This window comes from Malurus melanocephalus, unplaced genomic scaffold (assembly GCF_030028575.1).
Source record: "Malurus melanocephalus ecotype Western Australia unplaced genomic scaffold, MMel_1.1 scaffold_99, whole genome shotgun sequence".
NCBI classification, from domain to species: Eukaryota; Metazoa; Chordata; class Aves; order Passeriformes; family Maluridae; genus Malurus; species Malurus melanocephalus.
The window spans coordinates 509,114-528,806 of NW_026623331.1; the positions used below are offsets into that span (position 1 = coordinate 509,114).

General features: G+C 41.8%; 1 protein-coding gene across 1 annotated transcript in view; it reads left to right on the plus strand.

The window, feature by feature from the left end:
* The window catches only part of RAB31 (RAB31, member RAS oncogene family), a 57,674-nt gene that overhangs the window by 16,905 nt on the left and 21,076 nt on the right, over window positions 1-19,693 (plus strand). The window contains exons 2-3 of the mRNA XM_057368924.1: window positions 9,949-10,028; window positions 12,138-12,219. Coding sequence (XP_057224907.1) covers window positions 9,949-10,028; window positions 12,138-12,219 — 162 coding nt within the window. The remainder of the gene's footprint in view (window positions 1-9,948; window positions 10,029-12,137; window positions 12,220-19,693) is intronic.

Below are 19,693 nucleotides of genomic sequence, written 5' to 3' on the forward strand. Positions count from 1 at the left end.
CTGGTGGAGAGCAAGGTGTCTGTGACTACAAAGGAACTTGCTAACTCCAGAGAAGCCTACAAATCACAGGACCAGCAGCACTGCATTCTCTGGCTCCAGGTGTGGCAGATCCTGGAGCAACTATGCAGGCCTGAGTTTAATTGCACAGGAGGATGTGTGCAGGATGTGTGTGGAAGGAAACCACATGCTGAGTAATCACACTGCCCGGGGCACCAAAACTGGTGGGACAGCAGGCATGGGACTTTAGGGACTGCTTGGGAACACAAGGGACAGGGCTATAGGCTCCCTGCAGCTCTGAGGCCAAGCAGAGTGGTGACTGTGCACATTTTGCTAATGGATGTGGACTGAAGGAAGACAAACCAAGAGAAGGGATCAGATGATGTTTTCCATTCAGAGGTGTATTTGGTTTCCGTGGCAAGGTTTTGGAAGCGGGGGGGCTGCAGGGGTGGMTKCTGTGAGAAGCTGCCAGAAGCTTCCCCCATCTCCTACAGARSCAATGCCAGCTGGCTCCAGGATGGACAYACCACTGGCCAAGGYTGAGCCCATCAGTGATGGTGGTAGTGCCTCTGGGATGGCTGAGYAGGGGGAAAAGGTACTGCACACGAGCACATTGCAGCTGGAGAGTGAGAATGTGTGAGAGAAAGAGCCCTGCAGACACAGCATCAGTGAAGGAGGGGCAGGARCTGCTCCAGGSAYCAGMGCTGAGACTCCMCTGCAGCCCCTGGTGCAGCCCATGGGGAGGCAGCTGTGCCCCTGCAGCCCWYGGAGATCCACSGGGATGCAGAGATCCACCTGCAGCCATGGAGGGGACTGTGCTGGAGCAGGTGGATGTCTGAAGAGGCTGTGACCTTGTGGGAAACCTGCAGTGGAGCAGGCTCCTGCYAGGATCTGTGAACCCATGAAAGAGGAGCCCACACTGCAACAGCTTTGCTGGCAGCACTTGTGAATCCGTGGGGGCCCACACTGGAGCTGTGTGTGCCTGGAGCGCTGCACCCCATGGAAGAGACCATGCTGGAGCAGWTTGTGGAGAGCTGCATCCCACGGGAAGGACTCACTTTGGAGCAGAGGAAGAGTGTGAGGAGTGAGAGGCAGAGACAGTTCTCTGGTGGGGAGCAGGTAGAGAAACTGGGAGTAAAGCTAAGCTTGGGAAGAAGGGAGGGGCTGGGGGAAGGTATTTGAAGATTTAATTCTTACTTTTCATTATCCTACTTTGAGTTGATTGGCAATAAATTAAATTAATTTCCCCGTTTCCAGACTATTTTGCCCATGGCAGTAGTTGGTGCGTGATCTCTCCCTGTCCTCATTTCAACCCACAAGGTTTCTGTTGTATTTTTTCTTCCATGCCCAGCCAAGGAGGAGAGTGATAGGATGGCTTTGGTRGGCACCTGGTTTTTGGGCAGTATCAAGCCACCACAGGAGGTCAGGTACGTTAAATTACACGACTGATACATGTTTTTCAGTTTTAAAATAGCCAGTAGAACTATGCAGGTGGTATTGAAGATAATATAAATACCAAACAAATAAACTCAGCCTTTGACTCTCTCTTAAAGCATTTAAATAGTTCAGTTTGTTACTGTACTGACTGARTGCTTTATACCTGTCTCTGTTTGACATCCCCATAATGCTGTTGCAAGGTAAAGTCAAATAACTATTTTCATGTAACAGCTAGTGAGGTGAGAACAATGGAGCCAAGAATTCCTGTGCCAAATGCATCCTTGCAGCGCCAGGAGGAAGGATTTTGTTCTGGTATAACAGGACTGACCTGGTTGTGGGCAGAGCAAGTGCTGCACTTTCATGTGTAGAGGGRATGAATCAAATTCTAATGTGCCCTGGAGGAAAAAGTGTGATTCTGTAGCTAAATTGTGCTCTGCAACACCAGTGTTGGCCTGCAAGCAAATAGAAATGATGTGTAGGGTGTTTTACTGTGTGGGAATTGGCATAGGACATGCTGACTTGATGGGAGTAATATACTGACTGACTCAAAAGATACCTCTGCTACCACATATTATGAGTTTAAAGAAGGGAATGCARCAAAGGGAAATGCAAATAGGGATGTTCTTGTAAAGTTTACACATGGACAGATGAACAAAAGAACTGTGGTGGTTCCTGCTGAAGTGAGACACTGCACAATCCAGGCAGGATCAACCCACCAGAGGAGCCCAGTAGTGGCCATCCTCCCCCTCAAAACAGAGGTGCACTGAGATCCACGTGTTTGTGCTGGGATCGTGGTCATCTGGGTTCCAATATTCAMCGTGAGTGTTGTTGTTCATTTGGCAATTAGCCTTCACTCAGGGAAGTGCACGATAGCAAAATGACACTCCTGGGGGCCAATTCTGATCCTAGTTCTTCCCTTTCAAAAATTTACTTTGCAGATGAGTATTCCCCAGATCTTTGCAGGAACTCCTTGAAGTGGTATAAGGCCACACATTTTGTAAATTGTAATTTGCAGAAATCATTAGTGTCCTGAATGAAATGTATGTGTTTTGTTTGCAGAAGTAGGGCTTCAGAGCACCTGTTCCTGCATTCCTTTGGTTCAGGCTGAAGTTTTGTGTTGGTGAAGCAGCTGAGAGCTCATGTGTGTCCAAGAGCTGCTCTTGTATTTCAAGCTGCTCTTGTTTTCATCTGTGCAGTTATGCAGTGACAGCTTTGCTCACTTGATGCATCTTGCAGATGGAAAAACTGTATAAAGGCGTGGAGCTTTTTGCACTTCTTCCTGGACACCACTCACCACTTCATTTTCCCTGGACCAGCCTGATCCTTGGCAGATTCAGGGCAGTCCCAGGGGTGTCTCTAAACCTCAGTCTCCTGCAATTTGATTTCTCTTTACAGCAGTGTTTTCAGACAACTGAAAGTGATACCCAAACACAGGGAAGGGCAAAGGATATGTTTAAGATTAGTGAAAAGTTTATTGGGTASAGGAATTCTTGGATTAAAATACTGCCCTTGGAAACTGTGATCAGGAATCTGTGGTGCATAACTGTTCCTTGTATGTTCATATGGTTGATAAAAATCCAAAGGCAGTTTCACATGCACTTCAAGCTGCCTGTCACAGMCTTCCAGAGCAGCTGTAACTGGATTAATAAGACATGGAAAGTATTGCAATGCTACCTGCATTTGATCATCTGAGTAATGATTAAAATGTTAGAGGCAGGCATAGAGGACTAAAGCAAGCTGCAAACTGCAAAGCTTTAATTTATTTTTCAGCTTGTTGCTTTTTTACCTCCTCCTCTGGAATTTAAAATACAGCCATAATYCTGTACTCAGCCTTAGTGCCTTTGGGTTAAGAACTGGCAGCCCTGAAAGCATTCAAGATGCAGGTTGGATATCTCAGTGCTGYGTGCCAGACTTGCCCGAGGAGTGACATTCCTCCTGGACACCAGGCTTGACCAGAGCTGAGCATTCATTCCTGCTGAAGCCCAGCGATACTTTATAGTGCAGGCTTTGCAATTTGTTTGATGATAGCTAATGAAATGCAAACCATTTAGCAGCTCCRAGATGCGATTACACTGCTGTGAGTTTTCAGATTCCATCAAAGTCCTGCTGTGGGTAATGGGAATGGGCTGGGGTGATTCAGCTGTAAATCAAAAAAACGAAAGCGTGGCCAATTGTGACAGTGGAAAGAGGGGATGTTGAAATGTGCAGAAGCTGATCTGCCAAGTCAAAACCAGCTGCGCTTTACAGAGCTACGGCAATGAATGGTCCCTCTGCATTTGYATTTTTTTGTGACTAATTGATTATTTTTCTTCTCCTGAAGTTTAAACTCTTTCCACCTCAGGTTTGCCTGGCCAGTTGCAAAGGTTTTCAGTGCCTTTTTTTTGGTATATAAAATACCAAATGCATTGATAGTAAAGGACAATTTTCTCCTTTTTTTGTCACTTCACATCTATTTAGGTGTTTTCATCTGCACTGAGCAAAACAAGGATCTCTCCTTCCTCTCTGCACTTCTACTGGCAGTAATCAGATGAGTGTAACAGAAAGTGGAATTCAGCTTGGGAAATCTTGAGCATAAACTGGCTCCTCTGTTATGTTTCGGTTAGGGATGAATCATCCAAGAGTGTCCGGTGGTGTGAAAATGAAACAGGGAGTCAGGAATTTTTGCTTCTCTTAACAATGAGGAGCAGCCAGCTTCCTCTCTGAGCAGATCCTCTTCCAGGAGAGCTTTTGACTGCACCCCCGTTCTGTGTGTTTCATCAAGCCTGCCTTTTTTTTTTTTTTTTTTTTTTTTTTTTNNNNCTGAAAGAAGAGAGAAGGCAGCATTATCTCACTGGAAGGTACACTGAGAGCCAGATTTGACCACAGATGTTTCTGGTGCATGCACTTAATTGCACTTCTTGATGCTAACCTGTCTGGAGAAAGCTTTGAAACARCACACTGGTGGGCTCTGGCTGAAAAAGCCCTGAGTTCCATCAGTGTGAGCACCTTTGTAATTCCAGCTCTCTGCCTGGTGAAAAAGCTTCACCATGAGAGACTTGTTAGGGCTTACACTAGATCAACTCTGACTGTGTTGGTCACACTCTTTTTCTCTTGATTGGGGATTCTTGGAGAAAGGGTTCAGCCCCCAAATGCTTGTGGTGCCTTTTCTCAAGTGGGGGTGGTTGGCAGGTCAGCTTTTGGGGAACCCTGGCACAGCTSGGCTTGGAGGAGCAGATGAATTCCTGCTGCGAGGTGCAGGGAAGTCCTGCTGAATTTGGTGGAARCCGCATGAGCTGTGGGATTAGTTTCTTGCTTATGGGAAGGCATAAAGTCTTGTAAGGTCTAAATGTTTCTCATATTATTATTGAAATAACATCTTCTGTACCTGTACTAACCATACTTAGTATGGCTACCTTCCAGGTTGCTAGGGCTCATTTTTCTTCTGATCTGTAAGAATAACTCATGTTTGAGCCTGTCAGATTTAAAATGAGATCTGTGTCTGTAGATCATGTCTCAGTGACTCTTAGTTGTCGTGAGAAATATTTTGAAGGGACAGACATTTTTAATTTGCAAACACTTTTACAAATTCTGATTGTAAATTTGATTTAATCCTGTCTTTATTCAAGCTGATGAGAAAACTTCCTTCCGAAGGAGTTGTGTGTCAGATCCCTATTTATACAGCGGTCGGTTCTCCATTGCTTCTTAATGCAGATTTTTGTGGTGCCTGTCTCCAGGGTATCTCAACCTTTCTTCAAAGCTGAAATGGGAAGTTAGTCATGAGATCTGTGGTGGTTACAAGCCAGATGTTCTTTTTTTCTTTTTTTCCCTTACTTTGCAAGTGGAAGGACAGAAGGCAGTTTCTTCAGTATGTTCATTCTTAGGGTGCCATTTCCCCACATGAAGTGCTGTCTGGTGTTCTTGTTTTGTTTGTATTTTCAAAATCCTAGAGTCATAAAAGGATTTTTGTATGGTTGATCTAATTTTACACATATTTAAGAAGCCATGTGTGTTAACATAGCACAGAAAGGCTCTGCATAGTCAAGACAAAAAAAGCTCTTGCAGCAGTGTGCATAATTATAGGGCTGCTGTTTAGTCATCATTCACTATGTGTGGATCTTTTTTGTGAGTTCAACATTTATTCCATTTCAGATGTAAAAAAAAAAAAAAAAAAAAAAATTACATGAAGAGGTTAGTTCACTCAGCGTAGTAGTGCTTGACCCTGAATCTATTAAAAGCTACTGTAATATCAAGGCTAAAGACTAACAGCCTCATAGGGGATGTGTTTACAGGGCTCTGCAGCTCGCTTCAATTTGGAAAAGTGCTTGGAGGACCCGGCCCTATGTGCAAAGATAGAAACGAGACATTCAGATTTAAATTAAAGAAATAATTTTTCCGCATTTTTTTTTTCTGCTGGGATGCATGCATTTGGAACAATAGAGGAATATACCGACTGACTATTTGTAAACGGAAAATGGTTTTCTTTTAATATATTGCTCATATCAAAGTTTATTTGCTTTTGCCTTTTTTTTTTTTTTAATCTTCCTATAAACTGCTGCAAATCAGCCAAAAGAAATCAGCAGCTCAGTTGTTGTTTGCCTGCAAATGAGTTGCCAGCATCCTGTAATGCTGCTAGCTTGAAATACAGTCTCATCTAATTTACAGTAATGAGAGCCGAGTTGGGCCAAGTGGGGTGGTTCCCCRGGAGCAGGAGTGTGGGTGGAAACGCTGTTTTCTGTGGCATTCTGCTCTCCATTCTGTTGCTCTTAAAATCCTCATGCCTAAATCTGCTGGTAAGAGATTTTGAAAGAAGAAAGAATGTATTCTTTAGGTTTAAAGGGTAAAAATCTGGAATTAGTCATGCTTGTATTGGTTCCTTTTATTTATCAGAAGCATTTGATAGTTTCAGAGTTTGAATCAATTTTGCTGACTGGGGGAGATTCTGAGTAGCTACTAGTGAAGGTACACTATTCTAGTGAAGCAATAGTGGGTCTCTTACCGTGAATTACATTCTGCTCCTTTCCTTCCTCCCCACCCCACCCACTTTGCTTATCTCGCTACAATGTGGTTTTTAACTGATATTTTATAAGTGTGCTGGGAGGCTTGTGAAGAAGAAAAGGAACAAAGCGAAACATGTAGTTGGTTCCTTGAGTGCCTCATATACTCTTTGAATCACAATAATTATTTTATATTTGCTCGGTTTTTGCAACCTATTTTATGGATTGGTATGCTTTTGATCATGAGGAGTCACTGAGTAGAGTGATGAAACCCTTGGTTTTTGTGTGGATGAGGATTTTTCTGAGGAATTGCAGAATCTGTTCCTTGAAGTGCAACATAACCCCTGAGGGCATGTTCTCAGTTTCTGAAACTTGTCCAATCCACTGTGCYCAGTGCCGCTGTGACCTTTTGCATAAGCCAAGATGTTACACCTTCGTGTGTGTTTGATGTTATATGTACACCAACATCAGGTAAAACAAAAACAGAAAAACAGATCAGAGGGTGTAATAGCAGAACTTCRAGAATTGGACAAGTAAGTCATCTGTATACCTGAATGTGGCTTGATAAATCTGCTGTAATCCTTTGAAGAAAAAAGAACAAAACAAAGGAGATCATCCCCATCAGATGTTAAAAAAATAGATTTATGTAGAGGAGGACCATGTAGTAAAGTACAAAGCAGATGGTTGCAGAAAAGGTTTATACAGCCTTAGCAAGGAGATTTAATTTCAATGCAGTGCTGAGCAGCGAATGCTTTTTCTACTTTTTTGAAGCAACAGCTCTGCTTTCCTTGTCTTCTGTGAGAGACTTGAAAGGTAGTTCCCYGTTGTCAGTAAAAGTTAAGGTCTCATTAGCTGCTTTCAAGTTGTTGTATAATGTTCATACACCACGATTTGCTCTGCTTTCAGGCAGGTGAGTGCCTTGTTTGATGGGTGTCAGTGGAGTTTTCAGTAACATGGACTGAAAACTGTCTTGAGTAGTTTTAAATCCTGTGATGGAATGATAATCACTGCCTTAAGTAGGAAGCTGTTTCTGTTTTGCTTCCTTCCCCTCTGTGCTCTAATTATAGTCTGGTAGGTGGTGGTTTGCATCCTCCAGGCAGCAAAGGGGAAGCTGGGAGTGCTCATTTCAGCTSAACCCCCCTGGTGCACTGAATTGCCTGGCCCCTGGAAAGCCAGGCTGCAGCTCATCCTAAAAGCAGCTTCACTTGTGGTCCAAGCCCATAGGTTTCACTCTGGTTACTCAAGGGGTATATTTAGCCCTCTTGGTAGTGCAAGCAAGCTAAGGAACAAAGCGTAAGAATGTCTTTCAGCTTCTGGAGGGCTGCTGGTGTTCCTGGCATATGCTTGAGTTTCGCTGTGCTTATTGGGAGATGTGAAAGCAAGAGAAACTTTGAAAGGTCCTTTAACGTTATCATGAAACATTAGTAAGAGCCACGAACTGAAAGATGAAGAGGTTCCAGGAAAATGAGCTAAGCTTTAATCCAGGCTTGTGGCTGTCACGTCCCTGCCAGAGACCAGGCTCTTCTTGTAATTGCATTTGCCTCTCTGGGTGACCCGTCAGGGGAGCTGGAGAAAGCAGATGAAACCAAAGCATCCTCAGGTCACCAGAGTCAATGTCTAGTTTCAAACATGGTGGCAGAAATGCTGTCCCCACAAGAGGGAAATGTAATTCCTTGCAATCAGTGAGTGGTAGTTCTAATCTCTACACTGTTTGAAATCCAGAATAATAATTAGATCCTCGATTTCAGGGCAAAGGGTTTTTTAAATTTTAGATTTTTTAGYGTGTTCTGCCATGCTGGTGTAGTAATTGTACAGCGATGTCTGCTGGAATGGATAATGAAGGCAAAATTTGGGAATAGTAACAGGATGTGTTACTGCTATTGATCAAAGGCTACAGGGCTGTTTTTAAACACTGCTTCTCTCTTTGATCTTTTTTTCCTATTGATTGAACAGAGYAGATAAACAACTGTCTGTGTAGCATGACCATTTATTATGGCTTTTAAGCTGACTAAGGACAGCTTTGAATTAAATATGAGAGTTTAAATGATGGTTTTCCAATAAGTGCTGTCTGTAAAGACTGGCATGACAATACAGTTTCATGTTGGCATGGTGTAGGGAAATGTAAATACAGGCATTGTTTTTCTTTCTTATTCAAAAAGAAGGTAATGTATTGCAAAATTGATTATAGGAGAGGCAGAAGTGCTATTTTTAATATGTAGTTACATGTGGGCAAAAGCTGCTTTTCTTTTTTTGATATAGAATTATGTGTGTAGTGCTGTTAATAAACTGTATGGTCAGTTTTCAAGAGTTTTGTGTAAATCAGTAATTTTAAAATATGGATACAAATGGAGCTACCAGGTACAATCTGGTACTTCTGCAGTCATTTCAATGAAATTAATAGAAAACTTTCCATTGACTGTTTAATGAGTTGGATTGGACCCTGGGCTGTCATTGTTAATGTCTTGGAAAGGTCAGGATCGATTTCCTGGCATTCTTTTTGTCTCTAAGGAGGCTCTTTGCAATTCTGTGGAAGACACAGTGATATTGTTATCCCTCTTCCTTGATAATTCCCTGTRTAATTTATGTTCTACCTACCATCCAAGCCTTTAGGCAAAAACAGAAGACCAAAAAATGCTGCATTTTAGGGAAATTGTTTGTATCTTAAATGCCTAAAATAGTATTTCTGCATAATTTCAAGTTTTCTCCTGCCTGTTCAGGTTATTTTGAATTTTATTCYAGTATTGTTGTGCTGTTATTTTTCCTTACTGATTGGGTGCATGATAAAAAATAAAGAAGGAAAAAAACCAAAATGCTAGTCCTGTGGATGGAATCAGCCTGCCTTGTTGCAGTGGTGAAAGTAAGCTGTGTTGCATTTAAARTAATACTATTTCACTGCAGTCCCCTAACGTGGCATGTACAGGGACAGCTGMACATCTCTGGGGATCCAAATCTTTGGATTCCTACCTTTTCAAAACCACTCCAAGCCTCTGCAAAGTTTCCACCAAGCAGGCTTGTTTGTGTTGCCATGAGAAGGCTATTTCTACTGCACCAGTTCATGGAAAGGCTATTTCTACTGCATCAGTGCTGTCGGAGTGCTGAAATGTTGGTGTTATTAGTCTGCTCTGGAAGCTTGCTTGGGCTGCCCTCGCAACATTCCTAATGGAATGGTTTCTCTGGCTCTGCTGGGTAATGCGCCCTGTGTTGGGAAGCACAGCATTTGCTTTTACACACAAATGGCTATGCTGGATGGACTGCAGTCCTTGCAACAGGAATGCAAACTCCGCCCAATAAAATAGAAGGCTTGGAGGGAAGGCAGTTTTAGGAGCAGGGCCTGGGGAGATTCATTCCCAATGCTGATGTTTGAAAAGGATGAGCCATGGCCTCACTTTTCTTCTGAAATGTGTAGTATGTCCCACTTGCCACAGGACAGGAAGGAAGAGTCAAATATTAATTCTTGAAATGAAATCAGGTGAAGTGTTGACATCAAGAGTTTCCTAGATACGACTCCATGACTCACTATCATTCTTTCTTTGATTTTCAGGATACTGGGGTTGGGAAATCGAGCATCGTTTGTCGGTTTGTCCAGGACCACTTTGATCATAACATTAGTCCTACTATCGGGTAAGTGCCACACATAATATCACTTTAATTTTCACTGGTCAATGGGATTTCAAACCTGATCCTTGAGTGATTTAAATCCTAAGGTCCTACAGCCAAAACGGTCTAAAGTGGGAAGCTCTCGACAAAACAAAAACCAAAACCCCAAGACCCAAGAGGCTGTGATCTGCGCCATGAGCAGGCCATGCCATAAAGGGGTAGTGACAGGAAAACCATGGGAAGCCATGAAAGTACCTTTTTTGAGTGTCCTGGTGGGCTGGAACATGGACAGTCTCTGTTCCCAGGTATGGATGTGCTTTTGTCTAAGTTTAGGATGTGTCACATTRTCCTTTCTTAAAATAGTGACAATGCAGTTAAATTAAGTATAATTAATTTATAATTAATTTATGTGTCTTTTAAAAACTACTCAGATTCTGTGTGTCAGACCATCAGAATCTTGTTAGTTCTGTAGTAGATTTAAATTCAGAATTTTTTTTCTTTAAATATCTTCGGGACAAATCTTCCAAATACAGTGCTACCTGGAAAATTTTAAAGTTATGGATCTATGGGAAAGGAAGCTAACATGGAACGTTAGGAAAGAAGTGATTTGGAGGAAAGGGCTRAGCTGGCCTGTGTGTCAGAGGTGTTTTAAGTTGCCTGTGAAGGGTTGGTATTGATTGCTGTGTGCTGTTCAGAGGGTTGGACTGCACCTTCTGAAGCTCTGCCTTGCACTGTGTGAAGGARTCTCAGCTGGAAGCTGCACATAGAAGTTCCAGGACAATTTTGGATTCCCTGAATGTACTGAATGGAAAAAAAATGGACAGAGGGAAAGGAAGCATGTCGTGAATGAAATTACTGGCTGAAGGACACTTGTTTGCAGTGAAGGAATTGATGGCAACATGAGTATTTTTTTTTTGCTTCTAAATCATTAGCATCCTTTTTCCCCAAGTASTTGTTGCTAAATAAATGCCTTCTGCTCCAACTGGAAAATTATTTTCCTCTGTTAACATAATTATGAAAACTAAAGGRATTTTTTTTTCCATTGGAAGATTAAAATACGAGGGCTAACTTCACACAGGTGATACTATTTGTCTGCAGAGATAAGGGGATTTTTTCTTCCAAATTATTCAGCTGTTTAAAATATATAATCCTTGCAATCAACAGTAGCCACTGTGGATCTATAAAGTTCCTATTTTTGAAGCTGTGGAGTGTTGCTTGTTGCTTTGAGGAGAGTGACAACTGAAAGAACACACCTGGAAAACAACCAAAGAAATGCTGCTTTTCTTTTTTTCCCTTAGTTAGTATTTTGTTAAGCAATGCAGCATGGTTAAATTCAAGCAATTTGCAGATGGCTGTAGAGGAGAACTCTGGTCTGTCATTCTCAGGAAATGTTTTGTTCAGTCATATGCCATTTGATGTCATTCAGTGCTTTTGTAATGACAGTGCATTGTATCAAATGCATCTTTACGAGCCAGGAAAAATGTTACTGCATCAAAAATGGTTCAGCAGTACCCAGACAGGATGGGGAAAATTGAAATCTGCCAGAATTTGGCAGTTTCTCCTACCAGCTTTTAAATTAACTGTTGTAATAGAGAAGCCTATAAATTTGTAACCTTCTTTCCCTAAAAGAAAAAACTTTGGAAACATAGACGTACATATCTAATTTCCTATGGAAAATAAAAGAAACTGCGAAAATTTCTTCATCCTGTTGAAAGGGAGAAAAACTGTGCTTTCCAGCAGGTGACTTCTGTGTTCCCTGGAGATCCAGTCTTATATATAAAAGTGAAAAGTGGCTCATGATGTTGTCTTTTGCCTTTTTCTCCAGTCTGTATCACCAAGAGGATGGAGTTAGCAGGCATCAGAAGCCACGAGTGAATGGCAGAGCATTTGTGTTCCTGGACTCATGAACAAATGCCCTCTGAACTTCAGAGGCTTTTCCCTTCCTTTAAAAAATACATCTATAGGTAGCATAAGCCGGGAGAAAAGGGAAACTTCTACTTCTGCAGGCGTTTTATCAAGGTTTTGGAGTGTTCCCCATACGCAGTCTAGTCCAGCAGAACTCACTGAGGTCTCCAGGTCGTATATTCAGAGTGTCAGTTATGCTCCAAATTTCTCTTTCTTCCTTCTTTCCAGAGCATCCTTCATGACTAAAACTGTGCCATGTGGGAATGAGCTTCATAAATTTCTGATCTGGGACACAGCTGGTCAGGAACGGGTGAGTGTTCGTTCGCAGAATGCTTTTGTTATCCTGGTCTCTCTTAATGTGTTCATGTACTTTTTCTAAACCTTTCATCTTCAGAAGACTTTGTGAGTATAAACCTACTGAATCTCTGCAAGGCTCTGCAGTGCAGGTGGTCAGCAAGCACCGAGCGTGTGGATTCCTTTTTCACAGATGGGCAAAATGCAGAGACAGGCAGACCATATCACTTAACAAAAAAAACAAAAACAAAAACAAAATCATGGTGTGGATTGTCAGCCACCTTCCCCAAAGCAACTTGAGCAGTGCCCCACGACCTCCAGTTCCTCTCTGCTTTCATCAGGTTTGTGTGTGGCAGCTTTCATTGGCATTGAAAGGCCTTGACTTCCAGCCCATGGGCTGACCTTAGGTGGTGACTCTGGGGTTCTCTTGGCTTGGGACACTGAATATGGGCATGGCTTGTGCCTGCTRTTGTTGTTTTGGAAATTACCACTGACAACCTTAACGACTTGGGGTTTTTATCATGAATTTTTTCACGTATGTGAAGTGAATTGCGCAGATCAATCAGCTTTTCCTTTTGACTTTTCAAAAAAAAAAGAAAAAAAAGCCATAATGGATTTTTGGGCATTAGTTCATCTTGACTGTATGTAAGTCTGGTTGATTTTTTTTATTTTTTCCTTTTAATAGCCTCAGTGGCAGTAGTATGCAGTAATGGACTGTAGAGCTGTAGGTTTCTTTTAATATATGCCCACATTTGTCTTGAGAAACTTGAGAGAAATGGAAAAACCTGTGCACACTTCTAAAACATCTTCAAACTTGTGAAATGGCACAGCATCCCTTCATAGAAAAATGTAGCTGTGCTGACATTAGTTTGGGATAAAATGAGATGCTTATACAAACTGGGATGCCAGTCCTRATACATCCTACTGGATTCTCCATACCTTGTATGTGAATTATGGGCAAAACCGATTTTGCTGTTGAGTGCAGGAAATGCTTCTGCTTTTATTTACAATGCACAGCATGATGTAAAGTGACCCTGATGAAATCTGTTGGCTCATAGCAATTCAGCATGTTATTTATGATGGGAAAATGGACCTTGAAAAGCATATTTGAAGTATGGCCTAATTCCTTCCCTTGAATCTTGTTTGTTCCATTTCTGCATGGTCTGGAGCTGATAACTGACTAATTGCAAGAGGTAGCAAAAGTTCAGTTTTTTTCCCATGGTTTCAGTTTCCTCKCCTATTATCTCTCTTTACTCTCCACTGCTCTGCTCCCCTTGCTTTTTCTTTTCCTTTTAGCACTTTACATATGAAATTCAGTTAGTTAAATTTTGATGTAAGTATTAATCTATTTTCCTACATAGTCTAAAGACTCTCAAAGCTCTTGTAAAAGTAAGTGAATAGTAATATTCATGTTTACTGAAACAAATGAGACTCATTTGAGGCAGGAAATCTGTGGCTGAGTTCTGACTCTTGGACACAAAATTCATCCTTTCCAMCTAGTCCCTTATGTTTCCTCTCAATTTTTTTTTAGTTCACCATTTTTCAAACATCTGCTTTCCTTTTTTTTTTGTGAGTATGTGTCAAACACTGGTGAGCAGTGAGCACCCGCAAACTTTGTTAGATTGCTTAGACTCTATTACAGATAAGTCACGTTACAGGTTGTCATTAATTAGTAATTATGAATTAGCCCAGGGACCATCTTTTTATTCTGTGTTTGCACAATGTCCTCCCAGTCCTTCGCCAGAAGTGATACAATAAACAAAGTTCATTGGGGTAGAGTGCAAGCTACAGAGGCAGACAGCTTTCCCAGGGTGAGGTCCATCCTGGTCCAGGTCGTTCTCTSTCTTAAAACATTCCCATTTTACAGCCAAACACATGATGCTTCTCAATATCTTATTCACTTTAATCAGGACTTTYCATTGCTTTCTTTTGTTGCTCCTTCTGATCTGCTATTCAAGAGCAAATGTCTCCCCCTGTTAATTTGTCTCATTACCCCCTGAACAGCAATGATGGCCCARAGCTTCCAGCCTATCCCAACTTCTGGGATTGAGCTGAAGCCTCACTTAGGCCAGGAAAGTCAAGCTCAAACCTTAACCATGGTGGAGCAGGCAGGTGGAAACAAGAGTAGTGGCACTTCCATGATCCTCGTTCATGAGTTTGTCCTTTTTAATGAGTTTTTGCTTCCCTGTTCATGATTTTCTCTGRGAAACTGCAAGCTTGGAGTCAGTGCTGCAGAATCACAGTAATGCAGCAGAAAATGGAGATTAAAAGCGCTTCTGTGAGATGCTTGGTGGGGGTGAATGATGAGTGTGCTTCTTAGGAGGAGACCCTGGAGAGGGGTATGCGGCTTGYGGTGAAAAATTCACATTGTGCTGGATTACAAAAGGAGACAGATCTTCTTAATCCTTTTATCTTGTTTTTTGTTTTTTTTTTTTTCTTTCCCTTTTTCTTGACTAGAAAGAAACAAGCTGGCAGCACACTTCACAAAATCCTCCTACCTTCTGTGCCTAAGTACAGGTCTCTGTGGACCTGGTTGCTTTGTGTTGGTATGCTATCCAACAAATTCACTTTATTTTCTTCTTCACAGTCACATTCCCTCCACACCAGTGTTTCCCAAATGTCACTTTTTTCCCTCCTATCTCACGTTTTCCCCATTAGCTTTGAATTGTTGCCACAGACTTCAGGACTTACATGCCCAACAAAGATTCCCTCCCCTAAGAGGARTCTCCTCACAAGTTAGTTAATGATGTTTTTATTAGCATGTATTTTGGTTCATGGTRCCCTAAGTAGCTTCTAATTACAATGCTTTGTTTGAATACCTTGGGTGGCTGCCAGCTTTCCATTTTGCCAGCTGAGGAATATTGAAACAAACAGTTAGGRAGTCTGAAGGCCGTGTTTCTAGGGCAAGAAAATTTATCTCTGTCCTTTTAAAATTTGTTTTATTGAACTCTGGGACTTTTAATTTTGTTTAATAGAAGAAGCCTCAATTACTTGAGCCCAGTTTAAAGCTCAATAGGAACTACCCTGAGTTGTGAGCTTTTTCTTTTTTTGTTTTTTAACCTTCTCCATTTCCAGGAAAAGGCTGACTGATGACATGTCCACAGCTCTTTATAGCTCCCTCTTTTCTGAGTGGCAGTAGTTGTCCTGGTGATGCAGAGACAGTGTCACAACACCATCTATCAATGACTTGAATTGTTTCTGCAGGCAAGACGCAGCCTGAATTTTGTTCTGTGGTGTTATAAAGGTGCTTATGATGGTCTCCCACAGCTCAGAGTGGGGGTGGTTCATTGTGTGTGGTGTGAGGACCTCCCTGCAATAAGCAACCTCTTGCATGCTCCAAATGCTGACAGGTGATTTTACCAAATGTGTGTGAGAGCACAAGTGGCATTACAGCTAGCAAGCGAGTATGTTATTTTTATTATTTTCAGAATGAGCATAAAGCACAGTAAATCATTTAAGGCATGCATGTAAATGTGTTTTTTCTTAAGCTTCAACAAACTTGGAGCATGTGTAGCTTGATGGTGAGTTGTGGTTTTGGTGAAGTGTCTTTTGCATCCTTTGTTTAAAGACAGTAAACTTCATAAGGGATAAGCATAAGTCACTCCTGTGGTGTTACAAACATTTGTTTTCTGCTTATTTAAAATAACTTTAAAGATTATCCTAAAATGTTGGAATTCTTCCCTCTTCAGTTAAAGAATTCTTAGACATTGGAAAAAATGCTCATTTTTTTATACACAGCTATACCTTTATATTTAATCGTCAATTCAACTAGCAAAAAATACCTGTAGATTGAGACAGACAGATCTTTCCTGATTTATTCAGCTTGCAAATCCTGAGAACTGGAATTTCAGCCCTCARTCATGTAACATAAACTACTCAAGGTTTTAAAACGCTAAATGGTATCTGAAAGTGTCTTTCATGCATAACATTTTTCCCGTTTGCTCTTTGCCAGCTGAGAATGTCAGGAATTTTCTATTGCTCCCTGTTCTAGAAGCTGGTGTGTCAGGATCATCTGTTTAATGCTTTTGGGTTTTGCCTTTGCTTYTCTCTGTTCCACCACAGTTTTCTGTTTGCTGCAGCCACTGCCTTGAAGGTGACAGGAGCTGGGTGTGTAAATGCCCAGGCTTGGGAAGTGTAATCCAGGTGGGTTTTGGGGCAGGACTGAAAGGGCTTTGCGGGGGTGGCCTGGCAGGAAAGGCCAAGGGCAGGAGGAACAGGACACCCAAAATCACCTGCAGACGTGTGGGAATGGCCTGCTGAGCAGGGGACTGATGTCTGTTTACGATATGAGTCCAGAAAGTGTGAGTGTGTGTAACAGGAAGGGGAAGGAAATTGCAGGGCTGTGACACCACCTGCACGTGTCAGAGAGCAGCAGAGCCACAGGCTCTGGCTGTCCTTGCCATTAGTGGCACCCAGATAAAGGAAGAGTAAGGATCTCAGACCGACCCTGAGAGGAGCCAAGTGGTTTGGTGTTGGCCACCCRGATGCAATGTATGTTGTCAGAGAGCTGCTTCGTAGGAAAGGGAGTGAAATGTAGTCAAATGATCACAGCTGTCAGGAAGCAAATCTTGTGCTGCTGTGCACCTGCAGGTGCTTGAGAAGGCACTGAGAAGGAAAACCGTAGCTGAATTCAAAGTGTGTAACACTTGCTGAGCACTGCTGTGATTCTGCTCAGTCTGTGCCCCCTCATCCTCTCCAGCTGTGCTTAGAGGCAGAATTATAATCCTTCTGCACTAAGAGCAGGTGATGTTCTTTACAGCCTAGAATAGCAAAAGCAACCAAGTACAGGAGTTAGGTGGTGGTTGTAGTTGCTGGTTTTGGCTTTGCTTTTTCCCCCTTGGCTRTGGAGTTGGGAAGAGGCAGCCCTGCTGTGGCTGTGTGCCAGTCCCGGGGTGCAGCWCCACAGGATGCTGCAAAGAGCTGCTGACATGAATTAATGTTCCCTGGTGTGCCTGGCAGATTGAATGAATCCCAACTGTCTTCAGCAGCATTTGTCAGCCTGAATATAAACAAGCAGGAGTGGTARTTTTTATTTCTGTATTTATTTGGCCTCTGTTTTGCTTTCTAAATCAGCGTTACATTAGACAGTGTTARGAGACTTTTGCTACCACAGCTCAGRTGTGATTCACACTGTGTTCCCTTGATTTTGGTTTTCTGTTCCAAGTATGGTGTGATGGTTTTTCTTCTTCCCCATTTTTAACTGCTAGTAAAGAGGAAATGTGAAAAGTGTTACCTGTACCAAATACACCCCAAATACTCACATGATGAGCTGCACAGGAAGCAGAAAGCAAAATGCTACACTGCCTTTAAATAGGTGGTAAATAGGAGAGTCCTGAAAGTCTGCCGGAAGTAATTGATTTTGGGTTTTGGCATGTCTTTGGTAAAATAAGTTTCTTATTTATATTTTGAGTGGTTCTTTCAGCCTGGCTGTTGAATTGGGGAAAAAAACCCAAAAAAACCAAACAACCAACCAAAAGCCCTACAACTTGAGTCTTGTGTGGTTTAGCAACCTGAGCCTCACCAATTGTTCCCAACCTCTCCAAAACCAAAACGGGACTAATGAGTGATGACGTTGGTCAGAATAGGCATTAATATTTCAGTTAAAGGCAAGCAGTGATCCCTAAATTTTACTAAGTCGAGGTGCAAGCAAATTACAAGTAATTTAGTAATTATGAATTTAGAATGTTATTAATTTTCAAAGTAATATGATAGCTGTAGCAGTATAATGAAGAAAGAAAACTAATTCCTTTAGGCTGAACATTGATCAGCTTTTGAATTGGGTTAGGGGTGTGATTATTTGTGATGGTGGGAGTTGGTGGACGTCTCTTTCTGGTCTTTTTTTTTTCCTGTTAGCCCAAGGAGGTTTGGGCTCCTGCTGGCTGCAGGAAGGAGTGACATCTGCCAGAGCACTGCTCTTGGCTGGGGGTTATGGAGGGGCTGACTCCCTGGAAATTTGGGGATATAACCTGAGTGTCCCTTTGGAAAAGCTGGGAGTGGCTGCCCAGGCATTTTAGGTGACCCATCTCAAGCAGAGCTGCCCTTATGACAAATCTCAAACTGCTCCTGTTTCCCCTGATTTTTTTGGGAATTACTGGGTACAGAAACACTGAGCTATAAAATCAAGGTTTTAGACATTGTCATTTGTAATACAGAAGGTACTCCCAGGAGATTTAATTTTGTGAGCTGCTTTTTTGTGTGTCACTTGTTTCGGGCATCTGTCCCACATTTGGTCCTTGGCAGGTGAAAAATGTGCAGATWAGTATTTTGTATCCCTTTAATTAGTTTGGTGCAACTCTCTTTTTCCAATTAATTAGGCCAGAAAAACATTCAAGAGGACTTTGCTTTTGGGCACTGATTTCAAAGAAAAACTGAACATAATTGTTTACATGATATTGGAAAATAAATGTTCGCAAAACACATTTGTTAAAGACTCTGTCATTAGATCATGAAACAAATGCAGTTAAAATTTTTCAGCCTCTCTTGATTTATTCAGTGTTGCAAAGAGGCTTTTCCTGTTTTCTTGTAGAAAACAGTGATTTCTTGTGATTGGCACATAGTGTATTGTCATGTCTTTTTTTTTTTTTTTTTTTTTTTTTTTTTTTTTTTTTTTTTTTTGGTTCATTTTCCTTGTTTGTTTGCTTTAAATTGCTTTTGCTTTCTTGTCCTAACACTGGCAATATTCTTCAGTGAAACAGGGAAGTGTTCTGATCAGAAGGAAAGGGAGAGAAATTCCCAAGATGTTGTACGGGTTCTCAGTCTGCTTTCAGGGTCAGTCTTGAAGGAATTTGAAGTATGTGAGTTTAACCACATGGCTTCTGTGAAGTGTGATTTGTGTTATCTGAAAGCTCTTTGTAAATGCATGAATCCTGTGTTATCTAGATTAAAATGTGATCTAGATTAAGACCAAATCAGCATGTGTGTAGGGTATGTATGTTTTTTTCCAGGAGTTTATGGACTGGGAGGCATGTGCATACACCGTGCAATGTCAGATGTACCCTCCGCAGTTAAGGTCCCTGACTTTCAGGCTCCTTTAACACAACATTTATATTGAGGAGAAGGTCTTTGAAGTTCTTGAAGTTTATAGGAGATAACTTCTAGTCACAGGCATGCAGTGAGCCAACCAGGCAAGATGCCCCCCTCAACTTGTGTGGTGGTGCATTTTTTGGGCAATCTCAAGCACGCTCATTTGGGACAATTTATTATTTGTGATTAGACAAGGGTTTGGTGGGGATGCTGTGGCATCCCAGTGATGACAAAACAAGTAATGAGTCCACTGTTTCCTKTAGACTTCCTCTTCTGTTAGCATCCTTGAAAAAGCCCTTCTTGTTATCTGAAGTGGTGCCCCAAGCTTGTCAGTGTTWAAGAAGCATTTGGACAATGCCCTCAACAAGATGCTTTAACTTTCGGCCAGCCCTGAATTAATCAGGCAGTTGGTCTGCATGGTTGTTRTAGGTCCAACTGAAATGGTCTGTTCTGTTCTAACATACTGA